At 45.2% G+C, this 15,685-nt stretch overlaps 1 protein-coding gene across 1 annotated transcript; it reads left to right on the top strand.

The window, feature by feature from the left end:
* Positions 1-8,161: 8,161 nt before the first annotated feature.
* Positions 8,162-9,175, top strand: XCR1 (X-C motif chemokine receptor 1; the record flags this gene model as incomplete). Its single annotated transcript, XM_079538059.1, has 1 exon — positions 8,162-9,175. The coding sequence occupies one exon, from the start codon at positions 8,162-8,164 to the stop codon at positions 9,173-9,175; it is 1,014 nt and encodes a 337-aa protein (XP_079394185.1).
* Positions 9,176-15,685: the final 6,510 nt, after the last annotated feature.

Genomic DNA, 15,685 nt, shown 5'->3' with positions numbered 1-15,685 from the left:
GCTGTATACACCTCAGCTAAGCCTCCCTTGGAAGAGCTGCGGCTGCACAGACCCCTGCCTGGTGCTGCTGCCCATGCAGGGCGGTGGTTCAGTCTGTCCCAGCGTGCCACCTGCTGCCAGCACTGCACAGCCCGGGCAGGCAGCGTGCCGGGCACTCCTCTCGTATCAGCTGGTCTTATTCGATAATGACACTAATCTCTGGGTTTAGGAGCCCTTCATTTTTTACAAGTCAATTCAAGAAATCCACAAAATCTCAAAGGATTCCGAAAAACTTGCCCGTGCACGCACATGCCTCGCATCCTTGAGCTGGATGAGAAGGGCAGTGCTGTTGTGGCTGGGCACGGGCAGCACAAGCTGTCACCCATCAGGACCGGCATCATGGCAGGCAGCCCAAAAGTCTTCCTGGATCTCGGGGGTCTCCTACACTGACCGTGTGGGCTAGGGAAGTTCATCATAGCTGAGGCCCAGGGAAGCAGCTCTAGTCAAGTCAGTAAAATGCTGCCAATTTACATCAGCTGAAAATCCCCTACTAAATGTGTTCTAATGGAGAACTGCCCAAGGTTCCTCCAAAAGCTGTAGTTAGATACTGTCACAATTCATCCTCACTAATTGATTCACTGTATGCCCTGTTTTGCATCCTGTCCAGCATCCTCCACAGGCTGGGAAAGTCTTCACCAGCCACACTGCATCAGCAGCAACAGGTACCATCTTTTGCATTGGTGGGAAAAGAGAGAACATGAACTCAGGGAGCTGAGCCGTTTGGTATCTCAATAATAGAAGAGAGCTTGAAAGTGAAGGGCTTTCTGAGTCTTATCTGCAAGCAGACAAGCTCTCCAAGAATCTTTCTTTTTTTTTTCTTTTTTTTTTTCTTTTTTTTTCAGTCTGTGTCAGCTGCTGTTTAAAACCTCCTTCTGCAAACCTCACTTTGCTCATATCAACCACATAACACTACTGCAGCAGTGGCTTGCGATGGGGTTTGGCAGAAGTCCGGCTTCTCAGTGCTGTGGGAAATTCTGTAATAGAAAAGAATCTCACTTTGTTTCAGAAGAAGAAACAGTAGTTTTTGACAAAATGGAAAGAAACATGGAAACTGCTCTGAAATAATGTGGTCTGAGCTGGGAGTCCACACCGAGAGCTGTGGTGTCCACCTCTAGGAAGCCCCAGAACATCAGCACCCAGAGTTCAGCCATTCTGAGGCAGGGTTCTGAAGCTCAGTGAGAGCAGAATAAGCATAAGAGCCAGAATGGAACTCAGGATTGGTTTAGATGCTTTGGTTGCTTCATTTCACACAGCTGTGGCGGTGTGGTGGCATCTGCCTACATCTTCTGAGAAAGAGAGGCCACCAGAGAGCCCCAGGCCAGGCAGCACAGTATCAATGGAGAAGACAAAGACTCCTCTGCCACGTGAGTTGAGTGGAGGAGAGATCCTGTAGGACTGGCGCTGCTCCCAAGTTCCCACTGTGCAACCCAGGCGCCAGGGAACAGCTTCAGGAAACAGCTTGCCAGCCCTTGTTGCACAAATCTTGTCTGCCCTGCCTGTTACTTATCGCAAGACCTCGCCAAAGGACAGATGGCTGAAGATGTTATGAAATGTCTCAGACTTAAATACTGAGATTTCGTTTCGGTCCATCCGTGCTTCACACACAGAGTCCCTGTGTGCTGTGGAATGTGCCTTGCATCCGGTTTTTGGCTCAAGAACAATTTTGGTGGGCTCACTGCTGCTGGCCACCTGTCTGCTCATACTTGGGTGCACGGATTGCCAGATGGAAACAAAGCAAAGTGCAGTGGCTGCATTAGAATGAAGCATTTTGAGCAACAGTGAATCCTCCATACAAGGAGACAAGCAAAATGTTGGAGAGAAAGGCCTGGGGGCAGAGCAGCAAGTCGTGCCTAGCTGGATTTTTACGTGCGCATTGCTGGGCTCAGTCCGAACATCTCAGGCAGCGATATTTCTGGCCAAATCTGTGAAAGGAACAGCTGTGCTCATAGGGAAAGCCAAGGGAAGGGCTTCTGCTCTGAAAAGCCTTCTGAAAGCATGGGCTGAGACTCTCCGGGTGGGTTTCATACAGCCACACAGGGCTGGTGCAGCTGAGTTGAACTGGACCACAACCATCGTATCCCCATCCTTTCTTAACATCTGGGGAGAAATGTCTGAGGAGAGGGGTTCCTGTATTAAAACAAAGCTTTTACAAGCACTGTTTTCAGGCTGTGCTTTCAGCCTGCCTCAGGCCTGTGAGCAGACATGCCATGCGAAGGGGAAGTGCTGGATTTTGGGGAAGTGGTGGCTAGAACAGCACGAGAGTGTTTTTGGTTGTGGTTGTGTTCTTGTGGTGCAAGTTTTAATTGCCTCATTGCTAACATAAACAATTCTCAGAATGTAACTCCGGATCTTTATAATCAAATAAGATTTATTTTGCTTTAAGCTCATCACTGTATCCAATAGAGAACTGGGAAACCAAGGTGCTTCTCTGGAAATGTCCTCACACAAGAAAATACCTTATCTATGTCTTTCATCTGTTAAAACTTCATTTTAACTCTGAAAAGTCAAGTTTTGCTTTTCCAAAGCAGCAAGGCCGCTGCGTACCACCTTCTGCAAGATGCAAAGAAAATTAGATGTCAGTGGTAGGCAGAGTGGTTTCTCTTTTTGTTTGTTATTGTTTCATGTGGTTTCATAACTCCTTCTTCACTGGCTGCAGTGGGGAGCAGTGACTTTGTGGGATTGGCAGCTCAGGAACTGTGTATACAGGTCAGGTCTTGGATCTTCACAACAGCTGCAGTGTGCTCATTTCAAAGAGCACTGAGCAACTTGGACTCAGAAAAGAGGATTCATTTTCCCTCTGTTTCAGAGTCGTTCCTACCAAAACCTGCCCAGTAGCAGCACTGGGCCTCCCAAGGCAGCCAGGGTTCCTGTAAATCAGTACAGCCTGTTCACAGCAGGACCATAGGGTGGTGCTCTCCCCACCCGAAATGCTGCATACAATTTCTTTAGGCGTCTCTATGTAGAAAAAAATATACATTGAGAATTTAAAGATGAAACACACTGGTAGCAACAGATCACTACAGAAAAATACAACCATGCTCTGTAAGTTGTCCTGAGCCATACAAATGAATTTGATGTGGAGACATTAGTTTTGCTAGGCTTTAGAGGGCAGACGCACATTTATTTCTCCTGAAGGTAAAATGCACTCTTCTGCCTTGCTCATCATCTTTATTTTGTGACTGACACAATTCATAAGAGATTAGAGTGAACTTCTTCATGCACATTTTTCTTAATAGGATTCTTAGATAGTTTTAAGATTGCTAATTAAATATATGGCATAGTCTCTGTGAGTTCTTTAAGAACAGCCAATCTTGCAGTACATAATAGGGAGCATACAGTATAGAGAGAGACACTGCATGTGGTGCTCAGGCACATGATTTAGCAGTGGGTTATTAGGGTAGTATGGCTAAGTGGTGGTTGGACTTGATGATCCTGAAGGTCTTTTCCAGCCTGAGCAATCCTACGACTCTGTGATGATTCTGTGTGTGCATGTATGACGATGTTTAACTGGCTGCAGAAACTTGCAGATCTGTTCTGCTTTATTCGTGAAAATAGGATGATCTGCTCTGTCTGATCTGCCAAGAGAACCAGCTAATAATAACTGGAGTGATGCTCTTTTCACAGCTGAGTAACAGAGCAGTTATACTTGGAGCAGATGGAAAAGTGGCACACCAGTCACTGGCTGCAAAAAGCCCTTTAGTATTTTCTGTCTTGCCAGAATATTGCTGCTAAGAGAAATCAGAGTTATGTGTCAAACACAGGAATCATGTCATTTACAAAAAATCAGCCCAGCAAGGGGGCCGGATTCCTCCTTCACTTTACACCCAGATGTGTAATGATGCTGGTACAAAGCCTGCTGCAGGCAACAGCAGTCTGCATGCTAACCATCTTCAATACCATGCAGCCTCTTTGGCCAAGACTGCTTCTGCCCAAGCACTCAGCTAGCTCCTTACAAATGTCCATGAGATCTGCTGAGCAGAGAGTCCTGGACTCAATGTGCCATTTCCATCATAAATGTCCTGCAGACTGGCCACGTGGTGGAAGAAAGACTGAGGTGCCCCAGGATGGCTCACTAAAATCCAGCTCATCTGCTGGGCCACTCACTGAGACACGTTTGTTTCATGATCTCCCTTCTTCCCTTCCAACACATAAAAGATGTGGAGTTGTTGAAGCAGGTCCAGAGGAGGGCCACTAGGATGACTGGAGGGCTGGAACACCTCTCCTATAAAGAAAGGTTGAGGAAGTTTGGCTTGTTCAGCTTGCAGAAGAGAAGGCCCTCCTGTGGGGCCTCACTGCAGTCTTCCAGTACTTGAAGGGAGCTTACAAGCAGGAGACGAACTGACATTTTACATGGTCTGACAGTGGTAGGACAAAGAGGAATATTTTTAAACTAAAAGAGGGGAGATTTGGGCTAGATATTAGGAGGAAATTCTTTACTCAGAGGTTGGTGAGGCACTGTCTCAGGCTGCCCAGAGAAGCTATGGATGCCCAATTCCTGGAGGCGTTTAAGGCCAGGTTGGATGGGGCCCTGGGCAGCCATATCTAATCATTGGTTCTACAATTCTATGATTCAGCCCAGAGGCTTGGCTTGGGATAGAAGGGCAGTGTGAGAGTGCAATTGCCAGATATTCCCCCACCCTCAAACTCTAGAAGAGAGGAAACTACTGCAAAACTGTAATAAAGGGTTCCGGGGTGTGTTTCCATCTTTTGGGAAAGGAGAAGTTGGAGAGAGAAGAAAAGATCACAACCTCTTCCTCATCATAACAAAACAAACAAACAAAAAAAAGACTGCTGCCAATTTCACCTCCATGGCCACTTCAGATGATGGGGAAGGCTGCTGCTTCAGCAGTGTAGTGATAGCCCTTCATCTGCAGCTAACAAATATCATTTTTTTCACAGCAAATCCCTCAAGCACTTGTTCTGTGTGTACATGTGCATACCATGGGCTGTCCCTGCCCTGACTGTTATGGAACCTGGCATGTAAATGTGAACATATGTATAAATTTTGGAAGCCACATCCTGGCTCTTTATCTGAGATGTTTACGCCTGCCCAGACGTTGGTTTCCATAGGGCTGATGACCAGGACAGAAAGGCAGAACTCAAGGGCAACATGAGGCTGATCAGGAGTTGAGTTTACAGTATGTATGTCACCTGCCTCGTGAAACCCATGGGACATAGATGTGAGCAACAGTCTCAGAAAACAATCCCAACTCCAGCACAGATTCTCCTTTAAAGATTGGGTAATGTTGTTTTGGATTTTTTTTTGCTCAGCTAGGCCTCTTGGGGCTGTGCAGAACTGAACTGGCCAAGGGAAGTCCTGGCTTCTCATGGAAAAAAGGCTGTCATTTTTATGGGGAGGGGGGGGGGAAGGTCACATTTAAGTGTTTTTTTCCTCTGTCCCAAACTGAAATAAAAATATGTTTAAGGAAGCAGCTACCAGGAAAACATACATTGATTTTCTGACTTCACCTCTGCTTTCTGGGCAGGTAAAGAGCAAAAAAGCCCACAAAACCGCTAATTTTTTATCCCAAGAAACCTGAAGAACAAGCTATGAAGCTCAGAAGCTCCAGCAGGAGGTTGAATAAGGTGACTCCGAGATGCTCCGTAGGTAGCTGCCATCATTACCGCATAGTCATAGGGGACTTCTTTGCAAGCCTCTCTGCTGCATTCCCCACTCCTAACGGGGATATGATTCCTCCTTCATATCCTCCTAACAGGGATAGTCATCATTTCTGATGCAGGTGAGCTTAACCTTTTCATTTTTTCAGTGTAAACCTTTTCTGAGGAGCTGTCTTGCATGTCTCTGTGCTTAAAAAAAGATAAATAAATAATGAAGAAGCTGACAGGAAGTCTCACTGAATTTTCAGAGAAAAACCAAACCGAACAATAACTCTAACAATAAAACTTCCACATTTCTTTCTGATTTTTTTCTGTGATGCTCCAAGACAAAGATCAGTTCGTCTGAAAAAAAAAAAACCAAAAAACAACAGCTTCTGGAAAACCAGCACCTTCTGCCCAAAAGCAAAATAAACGCGGAATGTTTTGCTGAGTGCTTCTCCCAGAATGTTGCCTATGTGACTCCATGCAGCCGCAAGTCTGCATCCAGCCCTGGGTGAGGCTGAGAGCCAGCTGCACACTGCGCAGGACGGCCACGAGGACACTGTGCAGGGAGATGAACAGTACGCAGAGTGCATCATTTCCCAGTCAGCAGTGCCGTTACCCACTGTGCTCCATCACAGCACTACCACCACGGTGCTGTTTGCCATCCCCTGCCACCCGCTGTCAGCCCGGGCCGGGCGGATCGCACTCCGCAGTTGCGGAGCCGGGCCGGGGAGCTCGGCAGGTCACAGCCGTCGCCATGATGGCGCGGGGCAGGGGGCGGCCGCGGGCTGGGACGGGCCGCGGGTGGGACGTGGCTGCTGTAGTCAACGCAACGCAGAAATGCTGTCTGTAATGCCAAGTAAAGCGTAGGCTGACGGGCTCGGACGTCTTGCGTGCCTCAAGATGGCAGCACAGCACCGCCGGAAGACCGCAGGCTCAGGTTCCCTCCATGGCGGTGCCTGTGGGAGCAGATGTGGCAGGGCTGCTCGCTGCCATGGGCCTCCTGCTACCAAACACTGCGCGTGTCGCCTCCAGAACCGGGCGGCCACGTACCTGAGGAGAGACGGTCCCTGGTGCTGTCAGCTCGGGTTGACCCTAAGCTACCCACCAGCACAACAGCATCAGCTGCTGGAAGCCAGCAGCGCTCCCTGCTCCCCTTTCCTGATGCAGGCAAAACCTTTCAGCCCTTTGGTTTTTCCCTGAACGTAGCAGGCAGATTCCGCTTTCCATAACCCAAAAGTGAAAATGGTACCAACATGACTTTGGCCTGAATCATGAAGTTTCTTTCTTGAGACTCACTTCCAAATAAGTTAGCGGCAGGTCTCTCACCAGCTTCAGTCAAACTGGGATTCACAGAGTGGTACGGGTTGGAAGGGACCTGTGGAGATCATTGAGTCCAACTCCCTGCTAAAGCAGGTTACAGGACGTTATAGGAGGTTACACACAAAAACATCCAGACAGGTCTTGAATATCGCAGAGGAGACTCCACAGCATCTCTCGGCAGCCTCTACCAGCGCTCTGTCAACCTCACTGTAACTAACTTCTACCTTGTATTTGTATGGAACTCCTTGTGTTCCAGTTTGTGCCCACTGCCCCGGTCCTATTTGCTGCACACCACTGAAAAAAGTCTGGCCTCATCCACTTGACTCCCACTTCTTAGATATTTACAAGCATTGATAAGATCTTGTCTCAGCCTTCTCTCCTCCAGGCTGAACAGCCCAGGTCTCTCAGCCTTTCCTCATAAGAGATATTCCATGCCTCCCATCCCTAGGGCCTTCCACTGGACTCTCTCTAGACGATCCCTGTCTTTCTTAAACTGACAAGCCTGGAACTTGACACAGTAAATTCAAACGCTATGCTGCAGGTAAGCCTTCGACTGATATAATGTTAATTTAGACTTTGAACCATTGTTTGGCACCACTATGAATTTTTCTATACCTATATCTATTTCTAGCCCAAATTCATGAAGAAATAAGGGCACTGTGGCCATGCTACCATTGTACGTCCACCTGGCTGAATCTCATTCATTCTCCAAGTCCCAGTAACTTTTGATAGTATTGGCCAGTTTCAACCATTGAGTTAAATGGTTACATTCCTACCTCCAATCAGACTGGCAGGCAGGTGAAGCTGCTAGAAAGAGGTATCAGCTGGTCTGTACCATTCTAGACAACCTAAAAAACAGTAGCAAATCTGAAAGTCTTGGTACCCGAGGTACTTACTTTAAAACAAGTATTCATATCATAAAAATTTAACAATTAGTATCATAGCGTCTGTTTTAATTATTAAAGACACTGATGTTGTTTTGAGGGTAAATCTTTAGGATCTACCGGTTTGTGCTCTAGTCCTAAGAGGAAATGACTCTTTCTTTCCCAAAAATAGGACAAATAAGATAGTTTCACTGCTTCTTTTCTTCTCTTAAAACAGAAGCATCCAGAATGTGAGTTTTGTTTTCTTATTACTTTTCACAGACATTTTGATTCCTGTGGTTCTTGGAGGTAGCTGCTGGAGTTTGCAGAGACAAATGGATGAAGAACAATATTCATCTGGTTGGGACGAAAATTACTCATTTGTTCACTTTCTTAATGAAAGCAATGTCTGCGAAATGGGAAACTATTTTACCTTTTACACCCATTTCACTACTGTTCTCTATACTCTGGCATTTTTGCTCAGCCTGCTAGGAAACACTCTGGTGTTATGGATCCTGCTCAAATATGAAAACCTTACATCTTTAACGAACATCTTCATCATGAATCTTTCTGTCTCTGACTTAGTCTTCTCATGCATGCTGCCATTCTGGGCAGTGTACCAGACCTTCGGGTGGATTTTTGGTGAGTTCCTTTGCAAGGCAGTGAATGCCATTTTCTCCATTGGCTACTACAGTGGTGTTTTCTCTCTAACTCTCATGACTATTTTACGGTACTTGTCCGTGGTGAACCCTCTTTCTACTCTGAGATCCCAGACGCAGTACTGTCGTTCTCTGGTGTGCTTGTTTGTTTGGACTTGCAGCATTTTAATGGTAGTTCCTGAGATTATTCACACCACAGTGACAGAAACCTTGGAAGAAGTCAGTATCTGTGATTATGATGACTGGGAATGGAAAAAAGTGGACATTTATCAGAGAAACATACTCTTCCTGATTTCCTTTGGGATTATCGTATTCTGTTACATCAATATACTGATAATTCTGCTTGGAACAAGATCTCGCAGAAAGCGCAGAACTGTGAAACTCATCCTTGTTATTGTGGTGGCTTTCTTCCTGAGCTGGGCACCTTACAACATCCTCAGCTTTCTGATTACTTTTCCACCATCTACATGCCAGTACAGCAATGACATCCACCTCGCCTTTCACATCAGCCGTAAAATTGCTTTCTCCCACTGCTGCCTCAATCCCGTGCTCTACGTATTTGCTGGAGTCAAGTTCAAGAGGCATTTGTTTCGTTTATGCAGACAGTATTTATCCTGTGGCGATGAAGTCTCCAGCCCCCGGATCGGCTCTCAAGGCAAATTCCACTATGAAGATGGGTCCATCTACTGAAGGGAGACCAAACTATTAGTGCTAGTCTCTGATGAACTTTCAGATTTTAAAGGCCATGCATGATCTCCAATTCCTAAAGGCTCTTCCCTGAGACAGTGGCCGATTTTGTCTTTGCAAACATATTGTGAATGGGAAATGATTAGAAAAATGATTAGCAGGAGGATGGAGAAACCAAGAAGTGACCTCAGTGGTCTGTAACTCTTACCTTCTTATGCTTTTTGGCACAGTGATACTTTTTCTCATTCATGGTTTTCTTTAGAAAAAGAAAAAAGAATGCTTGCTTTTTTCTTTGGCAGTTAAAACTTCAGGTCTTAAAGTGAATAGTGCCGCACATTTCTTTCTTGCCTGATTTTAAATATTCATATTGTTTCTAGCATGGACACTTAAGCATTTCTGTAGCTTTTAATGCTTGACAGTATTTGTCAGTGCTGAACTCACTGATGTTCTCTGTGTGCTAAGGTTCTTCGACCTATCGATAGGCAAATATATATAAAGCCAACAGAGTGTAAAAAAGCAAAGCTTTTTTACCTCCTTCACACCTGTCTATATACTATAGATACCTGTATCTCTGAGGTATGTGAACATCTTATAAATGTTTATGAAAAAAAAAGTCAAGAATTGTAACAGAAGCACAAAATATTTGAACAGTCCTGCCTTGCTCACTTTTTAACAAGCTATTTAAGCCTGCTTGTAGCTTAAGCATATGTTACCATATATCTGAACATGTAAAGGTGACGTGAAATATTATCCAATCATACTGTTGTCAATCATAACCAAAAGTAACTCGTGTAAAGATTTCTCCTACTGGTATAATAAAGCGGTACTAATAAATGTTCAGAAATTCAAAGGAATATTACATTGTTACTTTTGTTTTCCGCCTTTGAGAACTACCTATGAGAGCTGAAGTATTTTCAATTGCAAAAGTAATTGTGTATTTTCATAAATTCATTTATTTTGGAAGAGACTTCTGCCAGTCCCCCACCCTGCTCACAGCAGTTTGCTGTTTGATGAGGCTGCTTAGGGCCTTGTCTGGTGAAACTCTGAAAATCTCCAAGAATGAAGACTGCATAATACTTTTCAGGCTTCCTGTCCCAGTGCTTAACAGTTCTCTTGGTGCTTTTTTTTTTCCTTCTACATGAACAAAATTCCCTTTGCTGTAAACTGATGCATCTTTCTCTTGTCCTTTAAATGCACTCCTCTGAATAGAGCTGGATCGTTGTTCTCTGTCTTTCCATTGCAGAAACGAAGATAGCAATCAGTTCTCCTCTGAGCCTTGTTATTTTTCTGAGCCTAAACAAACCCCAGCCAATCTAGTCTTCTTATCCATCATGTGTTTCGGCACCCTACCTGTCTTGGTCACCTTCTGCTGGACTCACTTCAGTCAATCTCTCGTATCGAAGGTCCCAGACTGGATTTGATACGGCACTTGTGACTACATGAGCATCAGGTAGAGGGGAGTAATGGTTTCCCTCAACCTACAGGGCTGTACATTGTAAGACATCACCACTGCAGGGACACTTAACTGTGCTTTGTTCAACTAGTTGTCCACTTGAAATACCAGATCTTGTCCAGTTCGTCTCTAATAGGGAAGCTCACTGTCCAGGCTGTTGCAGGGAGTTAGGGCATCCGAATGCAGGACTTCGCTTTTGCCAATGGTGAACTTCCAGGACTTCTGTTCCTCCAGTTTTTTGAGGTCTCCATGCATGGCAGCCCTGCAACTCATTGTACAAACTGCTCCCTTTTATTTGATGTCATCCGTGAACTTGCTAAAGGAGCAACCTTTACCACAAAACACCTCCCTGAGGCCTGCCACTCATAACCAGCCACACATGAAGATTTCAAACCATTGACTTCTACCTTTCTAGCCTGATAGCCAGTTTTTCATCTACTTTTTAGTCTACCCATTCAGTCTGTATCTCCCCAGTCTGGCAAAAAGGATAGGGGTACTTTATCAAAAACTTTGCAGAAGTCAAGGTAAATGACCAAGTAAATGCACTTTGTTCCTCTCAACTCTGGAGTCAGGTATCTCATTGTAGAAGGCAATCAGGTGAGTCAGGCATCATTTTTTCTTGGTAAGTCTATGCTGGCTGTTTTCAAACATTTTTGTCCACATCTGTGTGGCTATGGCTTCCCAAAGAGTTAATTCCTATACTGGGGCACAGGGGTAAGACTAACTATCCCATATTGGGCAAGCCAGTTGCCTTTTTCAAACCATCAGTGACACCCCCCACCAGTCACCACGACCTTTCTTAGGTAACAGACAGTGCCTTGCAATGATACTGGGCAACAGCCTCAGCAACACCATATGCATCCTGCTCAGTCCCACAGAAGTCTACAAATCCAGTTTATTTACACAGTCCAAAGTAATTCCCCTCTGCTATGGGTGGTACTGCTCTCCTCAAATTCTACTACTGGACATCAAGACATGCAAGCACTTGGAGCTATATCTGTTGTAAAGCAAAAATGCTTTGGTGTAGTTTCTGTCTGTGTTTTTATGCGTATTACTGAAACCACTGGGTAGTCTTAGTGCGTGTCTAGGGATGGGCAGCTCAGCATTCTCATTACAGACTTACCTGAAAAATCTCATTCTTTCCGGCACTTCCAGGAACATGGAAAATACAGACTGCTCTGGGTAAACTGTAATGCTCAGAGGACTTTGAATCTTTAATTTCACTGAATAAATCAACTATTATTTGGCTTGAGCAAATGAAGAACTGGGAGAAAGAACTTTAAGAAGTGAAAAAGGTGAAATTAATTGCTTTTAGAAACTACAGTCTGTTTTAGGGAAGGGAATGGGATCGGGTTGGGTGGTTGCACTCTTACATCTGGCACTTGGTATTATGACTTGTACAGTGCCACGAGGGCCTTTATGCAGGATGGCACCTCTGATCTTAATTGGAAAGGACAGTTCAGTGGACATGCTCTTCCTGCTCCGATTAAGTCCACATAAGGCTTAACCCCATGGAATGGGAGAACAACCAGCTTCTCCTGCAAGCTCTCAGCTGGACTGTGTTTCTCAGCCTACCTGTCTCTTTTCAGCAGGTCCATGCAAAACTAAGCATCACTACCATAAGTTTCCCAAGCTTTTGTGTAGCTGTGGAAGCCTGCATCTGCCAGCATGCTAAGGGGTAGGGCAGGTAACAAAGTTAATTCCTTCTATAGTGAATGCGTATTCTTAAATAAAATTAGAAGATATCCACACCTTTAAAAAGACATCCCACTCCTAGTAAAATCAATTATAATTTTTCTTCTGAACGTAATCAGAGCAAGACTCAGACACTACACTCATAAATGGGTACAGTGTGCTGGACAAAGCATTGCATGCACTGATAATTGCAAGGAATATTTTGATCAGGAACAAAGATGCCTCCTCCTATAACTAAGTATTTGGAAAGTACCAACAGTGTTATTAAAATCATAAATAAAATTCTGTTTTGTCTTCTCCTTATGGTTACTTAGCAATTGAAATGTTCTTACTCATCCGGTGTTGAAACAGGAGGGCTCTGTGTTAACCAGTTCGAAGCTTGACTGGTATTTGCTGTATTGACCAAACACCTATGTGTGCTTCAGGATGCAAAACTAAAGCAAGTGCAAAAATTAGAATGGAAAATAGTGCAAGTTTGCTGTCAAGTCAAAATGAGAACAAACTGCAAGGAGTACCAGTACAGATGACCTACGAAGAGCAGTTATCCATCATCATAAATGAGAAACACAACCACTAGTACTTTACTTACCAGTACAGAGTTTTCTTGAAATGAACTCACCCACTCCTACACATACCAAATGTCAGTTAGCCACAAGCCATTCATTTACATAAAGAATCTGATCCACGTTAGGATACAATGAACACTGAAGTCATCTCACAGCATGAGTCCCCATGGGAGGGGACTGCCACCAGGCATCTTTCTCTGCATTTCACCTTCATATACGAGCATTAGTGATGAAAGACTACAGAACCTGGTAAAGCTGGCCATACAGAAAATTATTTGGGTTTTTCAAGCGAGCTGATTACTCATTTCTTACTTTGTTTAAAAAGACTTGCATTTGAGATAGGATAACAACATTGGCTGGGATGGGCAGTTGCCTGGAAAACAGCTCTGCAGAAAAGGATCTGGGAAGTCTTCAAACATAATTCAACAAACATGCTTGAAGAAAGAAGGCCAGACACATCTTGGGCTGTATTAGCAAGAGAATAGCCAGCAGAACCAGACGAGCAATCATTCCCCTCTTTTTGGCACCTGTGAGGATGCATCTGGAGCAGGAGGCCACCAAGCCAGAGATTGCAGCGTATGATGGATGCAGACAGGCTGAAGGAGCTGGGTTCATCTGGCCTCGGGAAGAGCAGGCTCAGGAACAGCAGTGTCTGCAGCTTCCTGACTGGAGGATACTGAGAAGATGAAGCCAGATTCTTCTTGGAGGTGCATAGCAATGGGATTGAGAAGCGACAAATATAAACCGGTACATGGTATATTCTGCTTAGGGATGAACATTTATTTTTTTACTACAATAGAAGTCAAATACCGAAAAAGGGACTTAGAGAGGTGGTGGAATCACTGCTCGTGGAAGTGTTAAGTTAACTGTACACAGCCTTGAGCAACCTCTTCTGATTACATCTGTTCTGAGAAAGAAGTTGGATTACAGACCTCCAGACATTGTCTTAAATATAAGCTACTCTACTATTTCATAATTTGTTGCTGGAGAAATGTTAAGTGAAATAAAAGTTATTCCATTTTTGTTTTAGACTAGAATTCAGCCTCTCGAGAACTGAACGTGAAACTTTGAACTGAAAAATTAGTTTTTTTGTCCAAAACATTGATTGATTTCCTAGTGGAGATTATACCTGTTAAAAAAAAAAAAGGATGCTACAGCTTAAATATCTCATTTTGCTTTTGTGTGTAGGTAAGGAAATGGCAATTTCTAGCACCTGGAAAGATTCATTCATGGACACAGAAACAAGAAATCCCTCCCTCACATATGGGCATATGGGAGCAGTATGCTTTACTGCAAAACTTAAATAGGTATTGCACACAAGGGAGAAGTCTGAAAGGCTTCTACATTTATTTGCAGTCTTTTACAGAAATGTCTTCTAATGCCACCAAAATGCAAAAAAAAAAAAAAAAAAAAAAATCTTATTCAAAATTTATTTTAAGACTAATGCTGTGTGAAAGGACTGCAGCTAGCATTACACCTAAGCTCAGCTTCCAACGTCGGAAGTTGATTTCAGCCTTTATATCTTGGCCTACTGTTCAGCCACTTGAACAGAATCTCAAGGATACAACACGGTCTTTTCATGATCCTTAGCTATTGAAATACATACATTATATGTGCAATCGTGTAGTGTTCCATCAACTAGTCAAAAGATTTTTCCCAACAAAGGCTTTCTGTTTGCTGTAGTAACTGGCATTACCTTTCTTGGGCTAGTGACATTGGTAATGCTTTCTATTCAAATTTTCATAGTTTATGAAGAAGTTAATAACAGATTTTCCCAAAATAAAAACAAGGAAAAACATAAATGGAACAGAAAAGGCTCTCTTCTCTTCTCTTCTCTTCTCTTCTCTTCTCTTCTCTTCTCTTCTCTTCTCTTCTCTTCTCTTCTCTTCTCTTCTCTTCTCTTCTCTTCTCTTCTCTTCTCTTCTCTTCTCTCTTCTCTTCTCTTCTCTTCTCTTCTCTCTCTTCTCCCCTCCCCTCCCCTCCCCTCCCCTCCCCTCCCCTCCCCCTCCCCTCCCCTCCCCTCCCCTCCCCTCCCCTCCCCTCCCCTCCCCTCCCCTCCCCCCCCTCCCTCCCCTCCCCCCCCTCCCCTCCCCTCCCCTCCCCTCCCCTCCCCTCCCCTCCCTCCCCTCCCCTCCCCTCCCCTCCCCTCCCTTCCCTTCCCTTCCCTTCCCTTCCTTCCCTCCCCTCCCCTCCCCTCCCCTCCCCTCCCCTCCCCTCCCCTCCCCTCCCTTCCCTTCCTTCCCTTCCCTTCCCTTCCCTTCCCTTCCCTTCCCTTCCCTTCCCTTCCCTTCCCTTCCCTTCCCTTCCCTTCCCTTCCCTTCCCTTCCCTTCCCTTCCCTTCCTTCCCTTCCCTTCCCTTCCCTTCCCTTCCCTTCCCTTCCCTTCCCTTCCCTTCCCTTCCCTTCCCTTCCCTTCCCTCCCCTCCCCTCCCCTCCCCTCCCCTCCCCTCCCCTCCCCTCCCTCCCCTCCCTCCCCTCCCTCCCCTCCCTCCCTTCCCTTCCCTTCCCTTCCCTTCCCTTCCCTTCCCTTCCCTTCCCCTTCCCTTCCCTTCCTTCCCTTCCCTTCCCTTCCCTTCCCTTCCCTTCCCTTCCCTTCCCTTCCCTTCCCTTCCCTTCCCTTCCCTTCCCTTCCCTTCCCTTCCCTTCCCTTCCCTTCCTTCCCTTCCCTTCCCTTCCCTTCCCTTCCCTTCCCTTCCCTTCCCTTCCCTTCCCTTCCCCTTCCCTTCCCTTCCCTTCCTTCCCTTCCCTTCCCTTCCCTTCCCTTCCCTTCCCTTTATTCTTCTCTTCTCTTTTCTTTTCT

This window comes from Tetrao urogallus (genome assembly GCF_951394365.1).
Source record: "Tetrao urogallus genome assembly, chromosome: 7".
In the NCBI taxonomy this organism is placed as follows: domain Eukaryota; kingdom Metazoa; phylum Chordata; class Aves; order Galliformes; family Phasianidae; genus Tetrao; species Tetrao urogallus.
This window is presented reverse-complemented; position numbering and strand designations above follow the sequence as displayed.